The following is a 21,936-nucleotide window of genomic DNA, read 5'->3' as shown; positions in this document are numbered from 1 at the left end:
TTAAATGCCCTTTTTTAGACTAACCACTGCTTCAGGTATCACTGTGGTAGACAGTATGACAGCTGCCGTGAGCCTTCAGCATGCTGCCTAATTCAAACATTGTGCCAGATTTTTAAGACTAAAAAGTCCCACCAGCTTTTTCCCTGTAAATGTTTGTATCGGAATTAGAGTAAAAAAATAAAGATTATGTAGACAGTTTTTTATAACTGAGTTATTTGAGTTACTTGATGAATCCTTGCAGCCCTAGGAATTACGAAAAAACAAAAAACTTGTTGCCGGAAGACAAGTCATGTCAGGGCATGGGAAGGACTGATACTGTTGTCAGTCTGCACAACAGATAGGGATATTTAAACCTACTAGTGCTAACTTGAGGCACAGCTAGTACCAATACATCGAAGAACTCATAAGCTTGGGTCACAGGTCTCGCTTCCCTAACATAGGCATCAGCCACTCTCAAATTCTCTACTGAAAGGCTGCATGCCATTTATGAGAGTCAATAAAACTTGCTCCGGTATTGTTTACCGGATAATAATCTTCTATAAGGATTGTAGTGTATGTATTTAAGTTATGCCAAAAAGTAAGGACATTTGTCTTTGGCCAATCATTTCTTTGTTGTAATTATGCTTCTTGACCATAGATGTTATATAGTTAGTAAAGCTGTTTACGTCCCCTTAGATGGTGCCACATTTGTAGGGATTTTTGGGTTGAATAACACAGCTGAATTTGTAGGTTGCATCCATGAAAAGTTTTCCATATCTTGTCTGCCAAATCCAAACACTTTATTCTGGTATTTACTCTCTAATCAAGTTACAACATTATCTCTAAGTGACTCCTAGAAACATCTCCAAATTAAAGAACAAATTACTTACTATAGAGAATGCCAGACACAGGAGATGAAGTGGGCTAGTCAAGAAGACAACACTACCTCATTGGTAAGAAAAGGCTTGTCATAACTGGAGGCAATCTGAATGCAGAGATGAGATTCTATAACCTGGGTCCTACTGCTACACTGCCAAACTCTGTTCAAATGACAACGGTCACTCCAACAGAGCAGAGCTCTTCTTCCAGAATGGAGAGAATGAAATGACCTACCTGCAGTCCTCAAACTTGTTGAACACTTGTGGGATCAGTTTGGGCATGTTGTTCGTGCCAAAGTGACTAACTAGACACTTGCAATAAGAGCTGGTTGAAGAATGGGACGCCATCCCAATAAAGTGCATGACCAATTTATTAAATGATTAAATTGTCAGCATGTCTTATTTCTTCAGTCATCAATTATCCAAACCAATAAACGACATCAAACAAGAGTCAACAGCAGAACAGGTTGCCTGCCATTGGTAGAGAAGTTACCCCCACACTTAATCCTGCTGCTCATCTCACAGATACATTTTCCTTACACATGTGGCACCGTTTCAGGCGAAACAAACAGCTGTATATGATTTATTGCCAGGAAGCATTGTTACAACAAGAAAGAATCAACCAAACACAAATTGTATTACTTTCTGTGCTGAGTTTATGTCTGTATGTATGCTCTGTGTACATCTCCACCATTACAGTGTCCAATCTGAAGTAAACAGCACACAAACACTGTCCCACATATAGAAATTTTTCACATCTACAAATGTGATGTTACATTCTCCGTTTGCATTTGTTCCTCTTGTTGTCAACATACATCACCCGTAGACAACAGTCACCAGACTTTGTATTTGGAATTGTGTTCAAGTCACAGCTAAATATGTCGTGATGAGACACTTCAACCAAGGCCTGTTAACAATTGTCCATGTGGTGGGTTTTGGCTAGTAATAATAATAATATTGGTCATAATACTACTAATATTACTAATATGTATTTCACGTGTTTAACAATTTTCATTTTTATTTGTTTTGCTGGTGAAAAAACAGAAAGTGACTCTTTTGAAATTTAAAGGAACATGGGAGCTGAGCGTACTCATACAGTGTTATTTAATTCTTTCTATTTTATAGCCTTTTACTAGTATCTTACTATCTCAGTTCTCAGAGAGGCTGAGCTTCTGAGCTGGTGCTCCGTTAGCACCAGGTTACTTGAGACAGCTGTTATGGTATGTAAATAAAATAAAATTGAATTGAACTCACTGACTCCTTACAACCCTCAACAACTGTAGCAAGGTCTTGGTTCGCATCACCAGCAATAAGTTGGACTCAACTTCTGCTCATAACTTTTATGGATAGAATTTGCAGGTGTAACCACGTAACGGAGGGTCTCCACTTTGGTGGCCTTGGGATTACGTCTCAGCTCTTTGCTTTCTCTTGGTCTCATCAAGCTTTAACAGGTTTACTGACAGATGGATTGGTGTCACATCGGCCTGTGCGATGAAGAGGGAGGTGAGTGTAAAAGTGATTTTCTTTGTGGCACTTCTGCCGGTTGTGCACCTCTTGGTTTGTGTAACCTGGGACTTTGTGCCATGGCTGCTGCAGCTGGGCTGAAGACATGAATTCCAAGGACCTCAACAGCTATAGGACGGTGGCTCTGACATCCCACCTGATGAAGACCCTGGAACGGTTGGTCCTGGCACAGCTTTGGCCCCTGGTGAGCTCATCACTGGACCCACTTCAGTTTGCCTACCAGCCTGGCATTGGAGCGGATGATGGAGACCGCTGGGAGCACTGTGAGAATCATGTTCTTTGATTTCTCCAGTGCCTTTAACACCATTATTCCCACAGTCCTGAAGGACGAGCTGGAGAACTCAGGAATAGACCATCACCTCACTACCTGGATCCTGGACTACCTCACCGACCGACCACAGTATGTGAGGACTCAGGGCTGTGTGTCGGACGGGGTCGTCTACAGTACGGGGGCCCCACAGGGAACGGTTCTGGCTCCGTTCCTCTTCACCATCTACACTGCAGACTTCTCCCACAACTTCACCCAGTGCTTCCTGCAGAAGTTCTCTGATAACTCTGCAATAGTCGGCCTCATCACTGATGGGGACGACAAGGAGTACAGAGGACTGACTCAAGACTTTGTGGACTGGTGCCAGCTGAACTACCTCCAGATTAACGCCAGTAAAACCAAGGAGCTGGTGGTAGACTTCCACAGGCACAAACATCCCCCACTGCAACCACTGAACATCCAATTCATGGACATTGAGGCTGTAGGCAGCTACAGGTACCTTGGTGTTCATCTGAACAATAAACTGGACTCATAACTCAGACGCCCTCTACAGGAAAGGGCAGAGCAGGCTGTACCTGCTGCAGAGACTCAGGTCTTCTGGAGTGAAGGGCCCACTCCTAAAGACCTTCTATGACTCTGTGGTGGCCTCAGCCATGTTTTGCGGTGTGGTCTGCTGGGGCGGCAGCATCTCTGCTGGGGACAGGAAGAGACTGAACAGGGTGATCCGAAGGGCCAGCTCTGTTCTAGGATGCCCTCTGGACCCAGTGGAGGTGGTGAGTGACAGGAGAATGGTGGCTAAGCTGTCATCCCTGATGGACAACATCTCCCACCCCATGCAGCAGACTGTGACAGCACTGAGCAGCTCCTTCAGTGGGAGACTGCGGCACCCACGGTGTGGGACGGAGAGATTTCGCAGGTCTTTCCTTCCAACTGCTGTCAGACTCCACAACAAAAACTTCACAACTCACCAAACACACAAATCCATATATGTGCAATACCAAAAACACTAAGTGCAATTTCTTTTCTGACAACATTGTATTTTATTCTGTTGTATATAGTATCTTTTTCTTATTATCTTATCCTATCCTATACACAAATGTACGATTGTGACGGTTTGTACTGCCATTTTAATTATATTCCACTACAGAAGCTCAGAGACATGCAGATACAGTGGCTTGCAAAAGTAACTTTCCCACATTTTGTCACATTACAGCCACAAACATGAATCCATTTAATTGTAATTCCAGGTGAAAGACCAACACAAAGTGGTGCACACGTGAGAAGTGGAACGAAAATCAGACATGATTCCAAACATTTTTTACAAATAACTGCAAAGTGGGGTGTGCGTAATTATTCAGCCCCCTTTGGTCTGAGTGCAGTCAGTTGCACATAGACGTTGCCTGATGAGTGCTAATGACTAAATAGAGTCACCTGTGTGTAACCTAATGTCAGTACAAATACAGCTGCTCTGTGACGGCCTCAGAGGTTGTCTAAGAGAATATTGGGAGCAACAACACCATGAAGTCCAAAGAACACACCAGACAGGTCAGGGATAAAGTTATTGAGAAATTTAAAGCAGGCTTAGGCTACAAAAAGATTTCCCAAGCCTTGAACATCCCACAGAGCACTGTTCAAGCCATCATTCAGAAATGGAAGGAGTCTGGCACAACTGTAAACCTACCAAGACAAGGCCGTCCACCTAAACTCACAGGCCGAACGAGGATCTGAAAACTGCTGTTCACAAACGCTGCCCATCTAATCTGACTGAGCTGGAGCTGTTTTGCAAAGAAGAATGGGCAAAGATTTCAGTCTGTAGATGTGCAAAGCTGGTAGAGACAGACCCTAAAAGACTGGCAGCTGGAACTGCAGCAAAAGGTGGTTCTACAAAGTATTGACTCAGGGGGCTGAATAATTACGCACACCCCACTTTGCAGTTATTTATTTGTAAAAAATGTTTGGAATCATGTATGATTTTCGTTCCACTTCTCACGTGTGCACCACTTTGTGTTGGTCTTTCACCTGGAATTCCAATAAAATTGATTCATGTTTGTGGCTGTAATGTGACAAAATGTGGGAAAGTTCAAGGGGGCCGAATAATTTTGCAAGCCACTGTATTCAGAGGGAGAAGTTAGAACAATTTATTAACTGCAGAGTTTCCGAAACCTTACTAAGACTAAGCAAAAAAAACACTTGACAAAGTCTTGGCTTCTGTTTTGATTTATTCTCCTCTTGTATTAGCGCTTACATAGTGATATTGTGGTGACACCTGTTGTTCAGAAGAACACTGCAGCTTTCTGCACCTTAATGGTGGATGTAAATACAAGTGAAACAAGCAAAGCGGACATTGCAGAGGGAATACTGGGGCCTTTATAGAGAGGAGAGCTTGGTCATTAAGAAGGGGGTCAGATTAAAGATCAAAAAAGAGGAAGAGGTGACTGGGGAGAGGGAGGTCTGGGCGTCTCTCCTTAGACATCTGCCCCTGAGACTTAAACCCATGTAAGCGGCAGAAAATGGAAGGATGGATGGAAGAAATGTAATTACGTACATTTTATGTGTAAGGAAAGGCAAGTAATTTGTGTCAAGAGGCAATGCAGGATAGCTCCCCAGATTCTGGGGGAGCTATCCTGGCTGTAATTAGCTGTAACGAGATGTAGTGGGCCAATAATGGCTTGATAAACACAGCTGATAATAGTTAGCAGTGAAAATATATTAAATCACATATTTGTAATATGTATAAATTATATGTGCATTCTTTCCATGTGCATATAATTTATTTACACACACAGATTGAATTTCCAGTGTAATTTATACGAAAACACACAAACACATACAGAAACCATGCATATGCCCCAACATATTTACTATGTGATGCTGAATCACACTTAAAAGCTTTACAGTAACAAAAACACAGTGTGTGTGTTCCTGTCTAGCTATCTTTGTGAGGACCGAAATCTGCATTCTACTATACTTGTGAGAACCAACAGTCACTTGTGAGGACACACAAACCAATCCTCACAAATTTGAAGCATTTAAAGGCATTTTCGAGGCTCAAAATGTGGTTTCAGGGTCAGAGTTACAATTAGGTTATGGTTAGGCATTCATCTTTAATGGTTAGGGTTAGGGTAAGGGGCTAGGGAAAGCATTATGTCAATGAAGGTCTTCACTAAGATAGCTGAACGGGCGTGTGTGTGTGTGTGTGTGTGTGTGTGTGTGTGTATTGCAAGGTTTTATGTCGTGTGATCTGATGTTAATGTTGACTCTGGTATCTTTTTTTTGCAAACAAATTTCAATATTGTATAATTTCACCTTCCTCTGTATCTTCCTCGTGCTCGTTGGGAATGCTGTCCCTCCTCCTGTACCTGTCGATGGTTTGTGCTAGCAACAGCACCCTCCTGGGATGGGAGCTGGTACTACTGTTGATGGTGCAGCAACAGCAACCTCAAAAGGTAATGTGTCCTTAATTTGACACATTTTGCTGCATTAATTTTTCACTTTTATGCCAAAATTTTTAAGCCAAATTACAAGTTCTGCCCTAATTTTGGTAGGTTAGCTATTCCTGGGAAGGTTCACCACTGTTCCGAGTTTTCTCCAATTGTGGATAGTGGCTCTCACCATGGTTTATTAGAGTCTTTGTTGGTTTGTTGGAGTCCCAGAGCACAACCCTTTCCCGTCTGATAGATTTCAATAACTTTGTTTCTCAGCTGTTTCTTTAGATTTGATGTGGCTAATTCAACTGAGCTCAGCTTTCCAAAAACATGTAGTTAATGACATAATTTGCAAAGGGGGAATTACATACATTTGAATAGCTTTTCTGCTGTAAGATATACAATCATCATTTAAAAACTGTGCATTTATTCCAGTTTCTTTGTCTATTAAAAATCCGTACGGGGGCTTTTTCACAGCATTGTACTTCACATTAGTGGGATTTTAATATGTGTGGAATAAAACTGAACTGACTGTAAAGGTTTCATGAAATACGATAAATTGTTTTGTTTAATCCACTTTAATCTATTTAAAGCTACTATGGTAATATGGTAATTTTTTCTAATGTCATCATGGGTCTAACCTGCCATAATCCAGGTTAGCTATTCTACTATTTTCAGTTTTATTCTATCTGAACCTCAAGGTGCCTGTTTCAGTTGCTCCTGTTTTTTTTCTTACTTACTTCTCTTTATTATTATTGTAGAGTGTTTGTTTTAAATAGCTCTGTCTCATACGTGTGGGTTGAGAGAGTTTTCTTCCTTCTGTTATTTTCAGTGAAGAATGGGATCGGGGTGAAGCAGCTACACACCTCATGCTTTATTTACTCCAGGGATCAGCTGATCGCCCTGGTGACACTGTTTTACATTAACTGCTCAGATTCTTTTATATAGTCCACTTTCTGCGAGACCAGCTTGCAGATGTTGCATCAGCAGATTCGTCATTTTCAACAAATGGTTATCTCTGTTTGCCAGCGTATCATGCGGTCTGATAAGATTGTGGACCTCGGGGGGAAAAAAAGGTCTCTATCTTGTACAAATGCATATTCGTATCAATATTATCATCAGGGAACAATGGCTCTACTTTCATTAGAAAAACAAAACAAAAACACGCCATCCACCTGACCTCAAAGCTCTTTGTTTCTGTAACATAAATAAGGAGCCAACATTTCCCTACGACATCACTGATCTTATCAGACTTTACCTCTATATATCCTGTTCACTCTGTCAGCTGTTAAACTCCGGTTGCTGATTAAAGAAATACACCAACAATGGTCACAGTTTAACATGGGCAACTCAGGCTCGATGTCACGAAATGTCACAATATTCTGCACAGAATAAGCAGATGTACCTTGTTCTGTCACCACAGAGCTTCTGGAGATAGTGTTTACCCTCAGAGTGACTGATCTCATTTAAAAGTAATAAAGGCAATTTAAAAGGAGGGAGGACCCTGCAGCATATCAGTCAGCGTAGAAACAGGCCATAAGTTTCAGGAACCAGGCTGGAATCAATTTTGAGTGGCGTTAACATGGCTACTTGTGTTTCTTTTGGTTTCTGACCAGGTACTCCAGCTTCCTCTCACAGTCCAAAGACATGAAGCTAATGTGGTTAGAATAACTGGTAAATCTAAATTAACCTAAATCTAAATCTGCTGCGACCGGTTGGGGAGAGAGAACGACCGCCATGATTCATCCATCGGGGAATCCAAACAATCTCTGGCTAAGTGGACAACACAGAAGACTTAATTCATCAGGCCATTTAGACCTACGGGCCAGTGGACACTCTTTCAATGATGAGGATGTCCACATTCTGGAAATGGAGGAACGCTGCTTTACGCGAAAAGGGAAAGACCATCTCTAAATCGAGGAGGGGGCCTTAGGATAAAGACATGCTGTGGAAGAGAGCCAGAGATTAATAACAAGTATGATTCAATGCAGAGAGGTCTGTTAACACATAGTGAGTGAAGAAGAAACACCCAATGCATCATGGGAGTCCCCCAGCAGCCTACAACTATTGCAGCATAACTAAGGGAGGAGTCAGGGTCACCTGACCCAGCCCTAACTATATGCTTTAGCAAAAAGGAAAGCGCTTGCATTGCATTTGTATGCCAGGGCAAGTGCTGGCATGCTTGCACTGACATGCTTGTGCTTGGCGTGGTGCAACGGGAAACCACCATTGTACAGCACAAGCAATAGAAATAGATGGGCTTTAGAGCACAGTGCTCTGTGTGCAGCGTCCTATGTCAAAGGGTCTATAGCCTCCCGAGAAAGACCAGAAACCCCTCCCCCACCTGTCACTATCAGTCTCGACCAAGTTCAGAGTAAAATGTGAAGACTCCGCTCAGGCAGGTCTGCAGGACCAGACGGGGTGAGTTCCCCATGTCCTCAAGGCTCGTACCCCCCAGTTTTGTGGAGTCTTTATTAAAACGTTCATGCTGAACGTGAGTTGGTTCCCGCTGCTGTGGAAGACGTCCTGCCTCATTCCTGTACCAAAGAAGCCACGTCCCAGAGGCCCCCAGCATTACAGGCCTATGGCACTGACTTCCCACATCATGAAGACCCTGGAAAGACTGTTAGGCCACATCTGCACCCCTTCAGTTTGCTTACCAGCCCTGCCTCAGAGCTGAGGATGCCATCATATACCTGCTACCCCACAAGCATCCATCCTCTTTCCTTTCCTATTGACCCTCTACACCACAGACATCAGTCACTTAATGGACCTTCCTGCCATGTTTAGAAATTTTCTGATGACTCTGCTCTGGTTGGATTCATCAGTGGGGGGAATGAAATGGAGTACCCAGTAGTGGTGGACTCCTTTGTTACGTGGTGCGAGCAGAATCATCTGCAGCTCCATGTGACAGAGACCAAGGAATTGATTGGGGACTTTAAGAGGACCAGAAAACCAGCTGCAATCTACACGAAGTGCCAGAGGCGTCTGTATTTTCTGAGACAGCTGAGATGATTTAACATCTGTAGGACAATACTCAGGATTGTCGAGTCCGTTGTGGCCAGTGCTATCTTCTATGCAGTTGCATGTTGGGGCAGGAGGTTGAGGGTCATGGATGCCAAGAGACTCAATAAAATGATGTGCAAGGCCAGTAAGATGGTGAGGTTGGAGCTCCCTAAAGGTAGTGTAGGAGAAGAAGTCCAAGATGAGGAGAATACTGGACAATACCTCTCACCTACTCCATGACAGGTCACAGGCCAGTACAACGGGATACTAAGATTACCCAAATACACCACTAACTACACAGGAAACTGGCTAGCTCGCTGTACGATCCCTCCATCAAAGTCACAAGTACACACCCTAAACATCAAGTCAATATGATAAGAAGGGCAGCAAAATGTCACATATTTCTTTTTCATTTGTCTAATATACTGGGATATTCATAAGATCTATTTGTATTTATTAGACTCTTTTTACTATATTTTGTAATATTATTGAATTGAGTTTAGTTAGTTCCTGTTCTTGCTGTCTTGGATCAACTGTGACCACATAATTTTCTCCCCGACTGATGAAGTATTCTGATTCTGATTTTGAGCCTAATCTAACCTAATGACCAGAGCTCTAATGTACTGCATTAAGTGCACTACATTATATGCACTCTGATGTAGTACATGTAGTCTAGTTTAATATTGGAAGCTGTGAATCATTTTATGTGCATCAGAATGATTCTTACTTTTTGTTGTTGTTGTTTCTAAGAAGAAGAAGAAGAAAACCCAACTTCTGATATCATAAGGTTACGACTCAGCACTGAAGGTGACTCAAGGGGTTCATTTCAGTGACAGTATGTTAGCATAGTTAGTCTGGTGTAGTGAACTGTATTGTTTTTCTTCTAATTGTATTTGTATTTGAGCCATATTCAGTCAAATGATATCTATTGCAATATTTAATGATCTAATGTGGTTTAATTAGCTTTAAAGGTAATCTTTGGTTCACTTATGCAGTTTAGTAGTTCAGGTTATTAAGGGTGCTCTGGGTTACCTCTGTGTCTCTGTGGTTTGATCCAGGAGAAGGTGGAATCCTACCGAGCTGTAACAGAGCCCCCTCCAGCTTGTGGCTAATTGTGTGTGTGTGTGTGTGTGTGTGTGTGTGTGTGTGTGTGTGTGTGTGTGTGTGTGTGTGTGTGTGTGTGTGTGAATCAGGGAAATACAGTGTGGGGGGTACAGGACGATTGTGAGAGAGTTTAAAAAAAGGAAGGTCAAGGAAAATTGTGTGGCAGGTCATGTTGGCAAACGTTACGTTGGGAACAGGAATATAATAGGAAAATGAATGGATGAGGACAATCAGCAGACACAGTTGGCGGACAATAAGCAGCAGCAGAAGGGGGCAAAGTAAGAATCATCGGATGGATGAATAATAGACAAGACAGTGGAGATGGGAAAGAAGAGAGTATGAGGAAGAGAGAAAGAAACAAAGAATGAACAGTTAATGAACTTCAGTGTAACAAAGTAAGAAAAATAAACTATGCAGTGAATAGATAAGAGTGACAGTGAGAGAGAGAGCAGAACAATGAAGCAGGGTGATATGGTGAACACACTGAAACGTATTTGATCCATCTGCTCAGCAAGATAAAATATGAAAAATAGCACACTTACAAAAAATGATCTAAATATACATGACGTTCGATATGTTTCTTACTGTGAACAAAGCCCAGAAGGAAACGAGTATCCACACTAGTCTGGAGCCCTTTAGCTGGAGGACCATGTAAGCACACAAATCTCCACATTAGCTGTTTTTCAACCTGCCAGCTCCTCGGGCATAGATAGCCCAGTTATTCCAATGATGCATTCATACCTTGTGAATAAGCATTATGTGTGCTGTCTCTGCACATCTAGCAGTGGAAAGACGTCTGAAGGGACTATTTCCTACTATGGAATATATCCCAACATGATCCCAAATGACTCTGAGTCAACTCTGCTATCAGTCAGCAGGGAGGACATGGTGCACATAACATCTACCAGTGCCACCCACCACCACCAAATTGGTCAACCTGGGGGAAATAGCCCTTTTCTCTGAGAGTCTGTCACATTATATCTTGCTTGTGATCACTGTATATAAGTACAGACGGCATAATTACAATTTGGAAAACAAGTATTTGACAGTTTGATCAAAGTCGGACAGAAACCCTGACGTATGCTGCCAGCAGAGGTCCATGACAGGAAAACATATTTGCTAGTGTTACTTTAGTTTTCATGGGATTTGTTGACAGTATAAAAACATAAAGTAGCACCAGTATCTGCTGTGTAATACCTACCTGGAGAAAGAATTACAGTTGACATTATAATCCCTCAAAAAGAGTAGTGTTTCATAATGAAGCAGTTTAGCTGTGTGAAAAGAGATTGACACAAAGAGCTCTATCAGCTGCCATAAACAGTGTGAAGCATACACTGAAGGACAGTGTAGTACTACTAAGGGACTCTTCAGTCACCTCAGTGCAGAATATTAATACAATGATTTTTCAATTCATTGAATTCAGTTCAATGAATCAGTGATTACTTTTGTGGTTCAGCACAGTAAATCTAGTCACTCAATCTCAGGGCACCAGACACTAGCGCCGCAGCGACCTCTGCAGTACAGATGGAGGACATACAAATTTAGGGAACTTCCTCTACAATCACATACTTGGAAAGCAGAAAGGAGAGTCATGTGTTACATGTGCCACGGACAGCGTTTGTGATTATGAACAGTCTCAAGGCAGTGAGACTGCAAAACTAAGCTTGCATTAAAAAGAATGGATGGAATGGGAATGTGATCAATTGTGTGCTTTAGGATGATTTAACTCATTTTATTTTAAATGACAACACCATGGCTTTTTTATTATTGCTTATGTTGGAGTAATCTTCTCTCAGTGTTGTAGTTAACTCAGTGTACGTGTGTATATATGTATGTAAGTCTGAGCTCAAACGTGATATTTTCACACACTATGCATATTGTTGCTTTAATCAATCAGGATCATGTACTGCTGTCACTCAAGTACCCCCCTCCCCTCTCTGCATCTTTTCCCCTCAGTATCCCCCTCCACCCCCTTACCTTTTCGAACGTTTCCGTCTGTTGTGCGCTGGAACTCCCCTGCGCTCAGCAGGAAGCACGCCCGGTCGTGCGGGTAGCGCTCACGGCTGGTGGTGGAGCCTAGCCCACCGGTAGCCGGGCTACGCTCATCTCCCAGGACCTGGTCGATGGTAGGGCAGTCCTCATTGGCCAGAGCCGCAGCGTTAGCTGCTGCATCACCGTTCTGCTTGGAGTCTGGTAAAAGAGGGAAGGAGAAGGCAGTTAAAAGATTATAGGAGTGACCATTATGGTAAATGGCCTGCATTTATATAGCGCTTTTCTAGTCCCTAAGGACCCCAAAGCGCTTTACACATCCAGTCATCCACACATTCACACACTGGTGATGGCAGCTACATTGTAGCCACAGCCACCCTGGGGCGCACTGACAGAGGCGAGGCTGCCGGACACTGGCGCCACCGGGCCCTCTGACCACCACCAGCAGGCAACGGGTGAAGCGTCTTGCCCAAGGACACAACGACCGAGACTGTTGGAGCCGGGGCTCGAACCGGCAACCTTCCGATTACAAGGCGAACTCCCCACTCTTGAGCCACGATTGTTATAGCTGTGTGCCAGGATGAATCAAAACATTTAATCTTTTAACATTTCTTATCTCTTCTATGGGGGTCACGTGCTGTGAATCAAGCTCTGTCTCCTTCTGCTTCAGCTGCTTAGTCCAGTATTTGAAATCTTGGTGTAGTTTAGCCCCTCCCTCTGCTGGAGGCTTCTTCCTGTTAAACGGGAGTTTTTTCTTCCCGCTGTTGCCAAAGTGCTTGCTCGTTGGTGGTCACCTGATGGTTTTTCCTATATTATTGTAGGGTCTTTACCTTACAATATAAATTGCCTTGAGGCAACTATTGTTGTGATTTAGTGTATGAATACATTTTAAAAAACGAATTGAATTCAATTGTAGGTTGTTGTTGTTTTTTAAATCAGGCTTTCTGTTGAGAATTTTATAGAATTGTTATTTATTTATTTTTAACCTGTTCATTTTATTTTGTTATTTTGTACCTTTTTATTCTCTATTGTGACACTTCATGTTCTAATTTATTTCTCTTTTTTGTGTACAGCCCTTTGTGACTGTCTGTGAAAAGTGCTGAACAAATAAACGTTACTTACTTATAACACAAAATTAGAATATCTCAATGCCTGAAACAAAGATGTATGTATATATAGGCATAGATGACGTGCTGAACGTGTCCTGTCTTACATCTTTCTTTTCTTTTTACTCATCTCCATGGTGTCACTAGAATGCCACAATGTAGCACACAAAACATGATCAATCAGCTTTAATTGCTTATTAACCAAATATGCACTATGGTGGTTAACATTGTTGTCCTGTTCTCCTCATGTCTGTGAGGGTTCTCTCCAGGTGCTCTGCCATGTAGTTACTGATCTTATGTTAATTGGTGTGTCTACAGCCCATAGGTGTGAATGACTCTCTCTGCATTAGGGTGCCAACAAACTGGCTATGTGTCTACACTCTGCCTCTCAACCTATAGAAGCTTTGAGCACTACATGACCTTGAGCTGGGTAAGTGGAAAAGGAAGGATGGATGACGACTGAAGTAGCTGGAAAACTGTTCTGGATTCTTCCAGCTTACTTTAACCACAGCACACAAGCAGAGACAGTATCACATGAAGTGAAATGCTTTTTATTATATTGAGCAACTGGTCATCTCATCAATCTCATCATTCTCTATTGTAATATCTTTCAAAACACCCTTTTCCCTTTTTGTTTTATAATTGATTTTTTTAAGAGTGTGACTTGTGTGTTATTCATATTTCCAAATGCATTTTTAAGTAGAATGAGTCAATACGCTGAGCTTGTTTGGTCTCCCACTACTATCAACAAATAAGCTCCAACACCTTTATGTGGTGAGGTGGCGTCTGAAGCTCTTCAACTCTGTGGCAACATGTTGTGACAGAGCATACAGACAGCCTCAGGACCTGTCTGTATGCTCGGTCACATCAATTTGTTAAAGATATTCTAACAGCCACAATAGATGTCATCGTCAGGTCAACAGTGCACTTTCACAAAATAACTGAGTAATGGACAGAAAAGAAATCAAAGTGAGGACATCACTGGTTTCCTTTGCAGTTGCACAACATCACAATCGTGGATGTGTTTGTAATGTTGCTATAGTTACACAATGCAATTTATGAGTTAAATTCAATTTAAATTAAATTTATTTACATAGCGCCAAATCACAACAGCAGTCGCCTCAAGGCGCTTCATATTGTACAGTAGATTGTACAATAATAAAAATCAGTGCCACCTGCAGATTACCAGTACTAATGAGAATCAGTCTGTGAGAAACGGCCCAGATTCAAACTTGCCCTTCGAGACTTAAGAATTTCCTAATAGCTGAAACTTCCTAACTCTAACCTTTTTCACCAGGGTCAATATTATTATTATTAGTTTTATTGACAGCACACTGATGTGTAATGATGTGCGATAGGTTTGTCGTGCTCAAAATGCGCAAAAACTGAGAGTTATCTTCCAATTTGCACAAATTAAAAAGGTTAGGGGATAACCCTAACCCTCATGTCGTACAGAACAAGCCCGACAGAAGTTGGAAGCTGGGAATTGTAATCTTGTAATCAGATGAGATGAAACTAGAGCTCATCTAAGTGCTGCTTACGTTTGGAGAAATAAGAGTGTGCAACACATCGACCCCACAGTGAAACATGGCGGTGGGAGTATTATGGAATATTATGCTCTGGGGACGGCTCAGTGATTGTGGAACTCTCGTTAAGGTGGAAGGAATCATGAAGAAAGGACAGAATTTTAAAGGAAAACCTCAAGCTGTAAAACTGTGCCTCGGTCATCACTTTGTCATACATCGCTCCTGATGAATAAGTACGGAAGACAAACGTGAATGTTACTGAACCGAAGACTAACGTCCCCCAGGACCATCGAATCTGAAGGAGCTTGGAAGATTTGCAAAGAAGAGTAATAACAACAGGCTGATTATTACTATCAATAATAATGCTGACCCTGGTAGTTTGTGTTTTTTGTCAAGTGATATTGTTCGATGTAAGCAGCTAAAATAAAACTATGTTTAAAAAACACCTTAAAAAAGCTTGCTCTGTTTAACAACACTTCATCTTTCATAGGGGGACAATAATTCCCTCTTTGTTTGGAAGAATCCATCATCTTTAAAGCAGCTTCACCTAAAGAAACTTTCCCCCTCACATCCCTTCAAACTCCATAAGAGACTTGGCTCACCTCTGTCCAGTTACTCACCTGCCCTGTTGATCTCAATGATCTCCTCCTGTGCTAATGGGCAGTCTCCAGTACCCATCATGCTGCCAGATCCCACCATGCCAGGCCCGAGCACATTTCCCATCAACCTGTGAGGAGATGCTGTCGCCATTGCCAGGGCATCTGGCTTGCAATAGTTTGGGCTGCCTGGCTGTGGCGCCCTGGGGATGTGCTTGTTCCTCTTCTTGGGGAGTTTCTGCTTAGCCATGGCCAGGGAGTAGTACATGCCAAAGTTATTGACGATGACAGGCACTGGCATGGCAATTGTCAGCACCCCAGCCAAGGCGCAGAGGGCACCCACGAGCATTCCTGACCATGTTTCAGGATACATATCCCCATATCCCAACGTGGTCATGGTCACCACAGCCCACCAGAAGCCGATGGGGATGTTCTTAAAGTTGGTGTGGGCTGCAGCTGTTGGATCATCTGGGTCAGCACCGATACGTTCAGCATAGTAGATCATGGTAGCAAAGATGAGGACACCTAGTGCCAGGAAGATTATGAGCAGCAGGAATTCATTAGTGCTGGCACGCAGAGTGTGGCCCAGCACACGTAAACCAACAAAGTGGCGGGTCAGCTTGAATATACGTAGGATACGGACAAAGCGCACAACACGCAGGAAGCTCAGAACGTCTTTGGCTGTTTTGGAGGATAGGCCACTCAGCGCCACCTCCAGGTAAAAGGGCACAATTGCCACAAAGTCTATTATGTTCAGGGCACTGCGGAAGAACTCTGCCTTGTCAGGACAGAAGATAACGCGTGCCATGACTTCAATGGTGAACCAGATGACGCAGACGCCCTCGACATATGTGAGCCAGCTGTCTGTGACCACCTCATACACAATCTGCAGAGAAGAAAAGAAGAAGAGAATTTTAGTTGATCTTATTATTTATTCATTACAACAGACACATGTCTGACTTCTGACAAGTGGTTGTTGACCCAAGAACAACATTTCTGTGTGACATCTCTTAGCAGATGCACCTGTGGTATAAATCCTGGATGGCTTCCTTCTCGGTATCGTATTCACACCATTTTCAGAAAATGGGACCTCTGAACTTTCAATAATCCTCCGTCGCCTTGTGCTCAAGTTATCCTATTGACTTCAGTAATAATACCCCACTGGCTTTTTACGGCTAAGGGTTAGAAAAAAAAGCAAAACCAAAACTGACGAGTGTGAGCACACATGCATATTGCCAACAATCTAAAAGTAATTTTAAAAAATTGGTAATTAGTGAAAATGAACACGCTAGCAAAATCCAAATGCAGGTGAAACACTCCAAATCACTGTTGGGGTTTCAGATGATATATCGCGGTCAGTATTGATGACATCTTTGTCATCGTTTCTTTTGTTTACATTTTGCCTGTATGGGCAGTAGGGCGCTCTTTTGTGACAGACTGATGAACACTGTCTTACATTGTGCTCAAAGTACTTTACACAATGTGCCACACTCACTCGTTCACCCAAAAGCTATTTTCTACACACTTCATGTCTAACATTTACACACAATCATACTTCAGTGAACACATCTTGCCCAAAGACACTTAGGCATGGAGACTGGACACTGGGGCAGCCAGGGATCGATTTTCCAATCGGTAGATCACTTGTTGTAACTCCTCAGCTACAGATATCTGCTTAAGGCAGTTGCTGCCACATGGTTATACAAATGTTAGCCAAATCACAAGCAGCATGTCTTCTTCATCTGTCCCTCCTGCAGATTGTTCTGGTAAACATTAAGCTAAAGACTGCAGCAAGCATTGCTGATTATCTTCCAAGGGCCAGAACATGTGACACTGGTGGTACCCTAAAACCGCTGGCTAAAAATAAACATAGATTCAGCAAAATGTTGCATCGTTGTGTATCTTGCCAAAATAATGTCAGATGCTGTAGCTTTCCCTGGCCCTCTCCCATTCAGACCAGGAATATATAGCTGCACGTTATTTTTAAATTGCTGGTGGCCTGAGTGGTGCCAAAGTGGGCTTTATAGATGATTGGGAAACTTTCTTGAAAAACCCCGTAGAGCTGAGAGCAGGAAGCAGAGTTTTAGTCTTACACGCCTCTCAGAAGCTTCTCTACTCTCATCAAACCAAAACAAGATAAACAAAACATCATAGCATAAAAAGAAGGAAAGAACAACGTAGCATCATCAGCTGCAACAAAGGGTGAAATGATTAAATGTGGATTTTGAAACATTAGGTCTCTTTCTTAGTAAATGATTTAATAACAGATCAACATATTGATTTTTCTCTGCCTTGAAGCAGCAGCTGCAGAGTGGAAGCAGTTTTTTACACCAGCTTTTTAATCAAGCAAAGATCCAGACAGAGTTTTACTTCACCCTAACCTGAGAACCCAAAGAGCTTCGTTTTTTCTTGTTACCTATCGTTCACCTGGTATTACTGACACTCACCGTCTGATTTCTTAGAGTTTTAATCTGATTTAGTGGCCAGTTCAGATGAAGCAGTTATAGTGCTTTTTGCTGAAAACAACAGTGTTTAATCCGTTATTTGACCCGTGGCTTTACAAAATGTAAATGAGCACACACATTACTTTAATCAAGCTCATATGTCACACACTGTAAAAGAATTGTAATTTCATAATTTAACACTGTTACAGAATTTTCCTGTTAATACATCAAAACTCAATAAAATTACAAAATAAATAGTCTGTAAACTAAAATATCTTTTTGTAAAATAACATGAATAATAATCATTATTTCTATATTTTCCTACACAAAATGTATTTATTTTTACACACAAAACATATGTAAAAATGCAGCCGCAAATTTAACATAATTTTATTTAAAAGATAAAACTGTTTAATTCTAGGTTTATGCAGCAAATATAGCTCTAAAATTTGATGTGCAGAGTGTAAAATGATGCAAACAAATTAAAGTATAAATAAAAATTGTGGATTATGGGCAATTTTACAAGGGTACTGTGTGGAATAAGAAGGTGAAGACTTTTGTTAAACAGCCAGCACAAGAGAAAATTCAGCAGAGTAAAATGGACCATTTATAGCTTCGTCCGAAGGACAGCAAATGGACCTTAAAAAAGCATCTAGTGTTTACATTCAGGTAGGTACTGTGGAGACCGGGAAATTCTAACATTGTTGTAAAAACATCAATAATAACTTTGAGGCAGGAAAAACGAACAGTCACAGTCTGCAGCACAACTGGATACGCTGCATCTGCAAGGCCAGTATCGGCCAGTATACTCAAGCTAACTGGTGATAGCTTACTAATATAAAAAAAACTGTCTATATTCCACCTTGGCACTAAATCTTCATGACTAGTCTTCCAGGCATTATTAAAATTTTGAAACGTCCCTCTCTTGATATTAAGACAAGAATAGAGTTTCTAGCAAAGGTAAGGGCTGAGGTGATGCTAGCCGTTTTAGCTTTTCAGCTACCTGCACATAATAGTTAGCGTTCAGCACTCAATAGATTGATCCATTCAGGTGTCACCTGTTGTTCCTTCTATCAGCGGATTCATTTTAAAGCTGTTGGAAAGGGGAGACTTGAAACTAACAGGTTCCAAGTCTCACTTAAAAACTTGCAGCATGTTGAAATGTCTTGTTTACTGTCAGCATCAGTTTCTATTTTCTGTGTTACAATGTAAGACTTTAAAGGGATAGATATGAAAAGTACTGCAGTTAATGTAGTCTGGATGATAGACCCAGTGTTCCCTTCATGTGGACCTTCGGTGTTTATTATTATCCTTACTTTTTGCTAGTCTTCTGTGTCTTGCATTTAATTTTGCTTCCTTTGTTCTATTTCAGGTCATTCTTTAACATCCTCTCATGTGCTCCCTGTTCTTCACAAAGTTTGGATTTTGCTGTTTAATTTTTCCCTCTGTGGATCTTCTGCATCCGAACTAAAGGTTTGTTTTCAGCTTCACCTGCTGGTGTCTAAGTGCTGCATGTTCATGCCTCTCATTCCACACTTCATGACAAATCACAAATGTATATACTGTTACACAATAAAATGCAGTCAATACCTCTGTTCCTCATCTTTTATTATTAAGATGTAATATTATTACATATATAGTACGACTGCACATATACAGTTGATATAATCACAAATGAACAGTAGATTTCTGTGTGTTTGATAGCAGGTACTAGTGTGATGACTAGAGGCTGAATCCATTCAGGGCATTTTCCTCATATGGTGTGGGTCCAGTCTCTGGATCTCCTTAAAGGGATGGATCCCACAAATTAGTACTGAGCAACATGCCAGTGTGTAACTTCATGCATTTTCAGATACTGCTATAATAGTATAAATATCTGCTTCAGCTTTTTAAGGGGTTTCAGGACCATCGGGAGCCATTTTGGGCTTTATTGAGAGGAGACCACTGCTCACACTTCTTAGTAGTAAACGGTGATGAAGAGGAGCAATGGCACTAACATGTTAGAGCGAGAGAGAGGGGAAGCTGTCCTTTAAATAGAATCCAAGAGTGTGTGTGTTAGTCATATGATGTGAAGAGAGGGAGCCATGTTATGAGCTGACTGCTTGAACTAGTTCAGACTTCATTCAGTGATTAGATCATTATCACACTGGCACATACGCAGGTGTTACATGTGGTTAAAATCATCTCAATGCATTAAGTTTACACATTTCAGATAAATATAGTCTATTACTGTTATTTTCTGTAGCCCACATAATTGAACATTTCAGTTACATAAAACATGTAAAGTTTGATGTTATGTACTGTACAGCCTGTATAATAAATAAGTATGTAGCCCATCAAATCCAGAGGACAGCATTGTTTCAGCAGAAAAACTGAAAACTTTGAGCATTCATCAAAACTCAAAGTTCTTATTGGACAACGAGATGAAGGCGTGAACATTACCCATATATGCTCTCTGGACTGGACTGAAACGCCTGGTGGCAAGATCTCTCAAACTGTGGTACGCAGGAAGTCTCCTACATATATTTAATTCTTAACCACAAGATCACTGAAATTGAGTTTGAACTATGTTTTTGTTCTTCTTGATAAAGAAGGACAAAAACTTAAATCAGCCATGAGATTACAAGCTTACCAGGTGTAAGGTAAAAGGGTTGACAAACTAAGCTGGGATGGTAAGCAGAAGCTACCAGCACCAGTGACGGTGACGACTTAGCAGTCATACCTGATGCCAGCAAACGGCACACAACGGTGAGTTACATCAGGTTTGGATTCTTCTGGAAGGGGACAGAGGATGATGTGCATTGATGAAGATTCTTAGAATATTCTTTTCTTTTCTTGGGTTGAATTATTATTCTTAGTAATAAATGCATGAAACCATCACGTCCTACGACCGAGCACACAGTGCTGAAAGGCAAACCAGCAAAGTCAGCCATATAGATATATGCTACACCCAATGCCAAAGCACAATGAGCTTCATATTGTGTCTTTCTCCACACAGCTAAAGCTGGTACGCCACACGTCACTGGGAAACAGCTGTGTCTGCCACCAGCCAGAGTTAACAGACATCATGTACTGCAGGCTGCCTAACAGATTAACTTGATGCCTCTTTGCAACAACTTACTGTTGCTGCAAACAGCAGTCAGACCAAATGAACTTAAGAACATACCGACTGAGAACATTAAGCGCATTTGTTATTTTCCTATTCAGCTCAATAAGACTACAGATATTGCAAAAATGGATATGAAGATCAAAGCGCAGCTCAGAGGACCTTTTGGTCCATACAGAAGTAAGATGGCTTTCAAGGGGATGATCCGTTCAAGTCTTTTTAAATAGGACAGAGATGTGCAGAGGTTCTTACAGGGCAAAAACTTCCCTTTATTCGATGTTTTTGAAGACTTTCTGTGACTCGGCCAGCTAACATACCAGTCGGACATTTTTTCTCATTTAAAAGAACCGAACTTGGGGCTACAGGGAGTGTCCCTCACTGCTTTTGATGTGCAGAACAACAACAAACACGCCTTTTATTCCAAATAAAGATGCTGATGCTTCAAAGATGGCGCCGGTGTACGTGGCTGCTCGTCTGTCGCTGTCAGTTTTGTTTGTTTTTATATTGCTCCTGTCGTGTGTCACTCAAGAAATCGGGTCATTACTGGTGTACGATCGCCAATCGCTTCGGAACCTCCGAAGTTCTGGACAAAATACAGCTCCATTTTCTAACGGAGGTCAGAATTCATGGTGTCCGTTGCTGTCACATATCCCAACTTGCCCATGCCGTGCAGTCATGCTACCTCCCCGGCGAAGACGTCGGGGTAGGCGCAGTGGTCGGCTGGTTAAACTCAAGATCTCTTTAGCACACCATCCCACTACCGTCAAAGGAATACAGAGATTATTTCCTGGAGTTTTTGTGCACCGACGTTTCCTGGACCCCGTGGGTTCCTGCCTCATCCCCGTGGTCTGCCAGGATGATGCGCCACTCCTCCGTGACCCCTGTCCCCCTCGGCTCAACGTGCGCCGGGCGAACGTCCGCAATCTGAGGCCGCTGTGTCGGACTCCCTGTGCCGCTGGGCTTTTACCTCATCCCCGGCTCCTGT

The 21,936-nt window shown here is 42.0% G+C and overlaps 1 protein-coding gene across 5 annotated transcripts in view; it reads right to left on the bottom strand.

Moving 5' to 3' along the window:
- Positions 1-21,936, bottom strand: part of kcnc3a (potassium voltage-gated channel, Shaw-related subfamily, member 3a) — a 105,403-nt gene that overhangs the window by 35,901 nt on the left and 47,566 nt on the right. For 4 of the 5 annotated variants that reach the window (XM_076882819.1, XM_076882822.1, XM_076882821.1 and 1 more), the window contains exons 3-4: positions 15,426-16,287; positions 12,162-12,374 (exon numbers count right to left, since the gene is read on the bottom strand). In XM_076882819.1, the coding sequence (XP_076738934.1) occupies positions 12,162-12,374; positions 15,426-16,287 (1,075 nt within the window). Of the gene's footprint in view, positions 1-10,112; positions 10,189-12,161; positions 12,375-15,425; positions 16,288-21,936 lie in introns of all 5 variants that reach the window. The other variant, XM_076882820.1, reaches the window with a different exon arrangement.

Source organism: Maylandia zebra, linkage group LG4 (assembly GCF_041146795.1).
Source record: "Maylandia zebra isolate NMK-2024a linkage group LG4, Mzebra_GT3a, whole genome shotgun sequence".
In the NCBI taxonomy this organism is placed as follows: Eukaryota; Metazoa; Chordata; class Actinopteri; order Cichliformes; family Cichlidae; genus Maylandia; species Maylandia zebra.
Note: the sequence above shows the minus strand (reverse complement) of the source record. Positions and strands in the feature narration are given on the sequence as shown.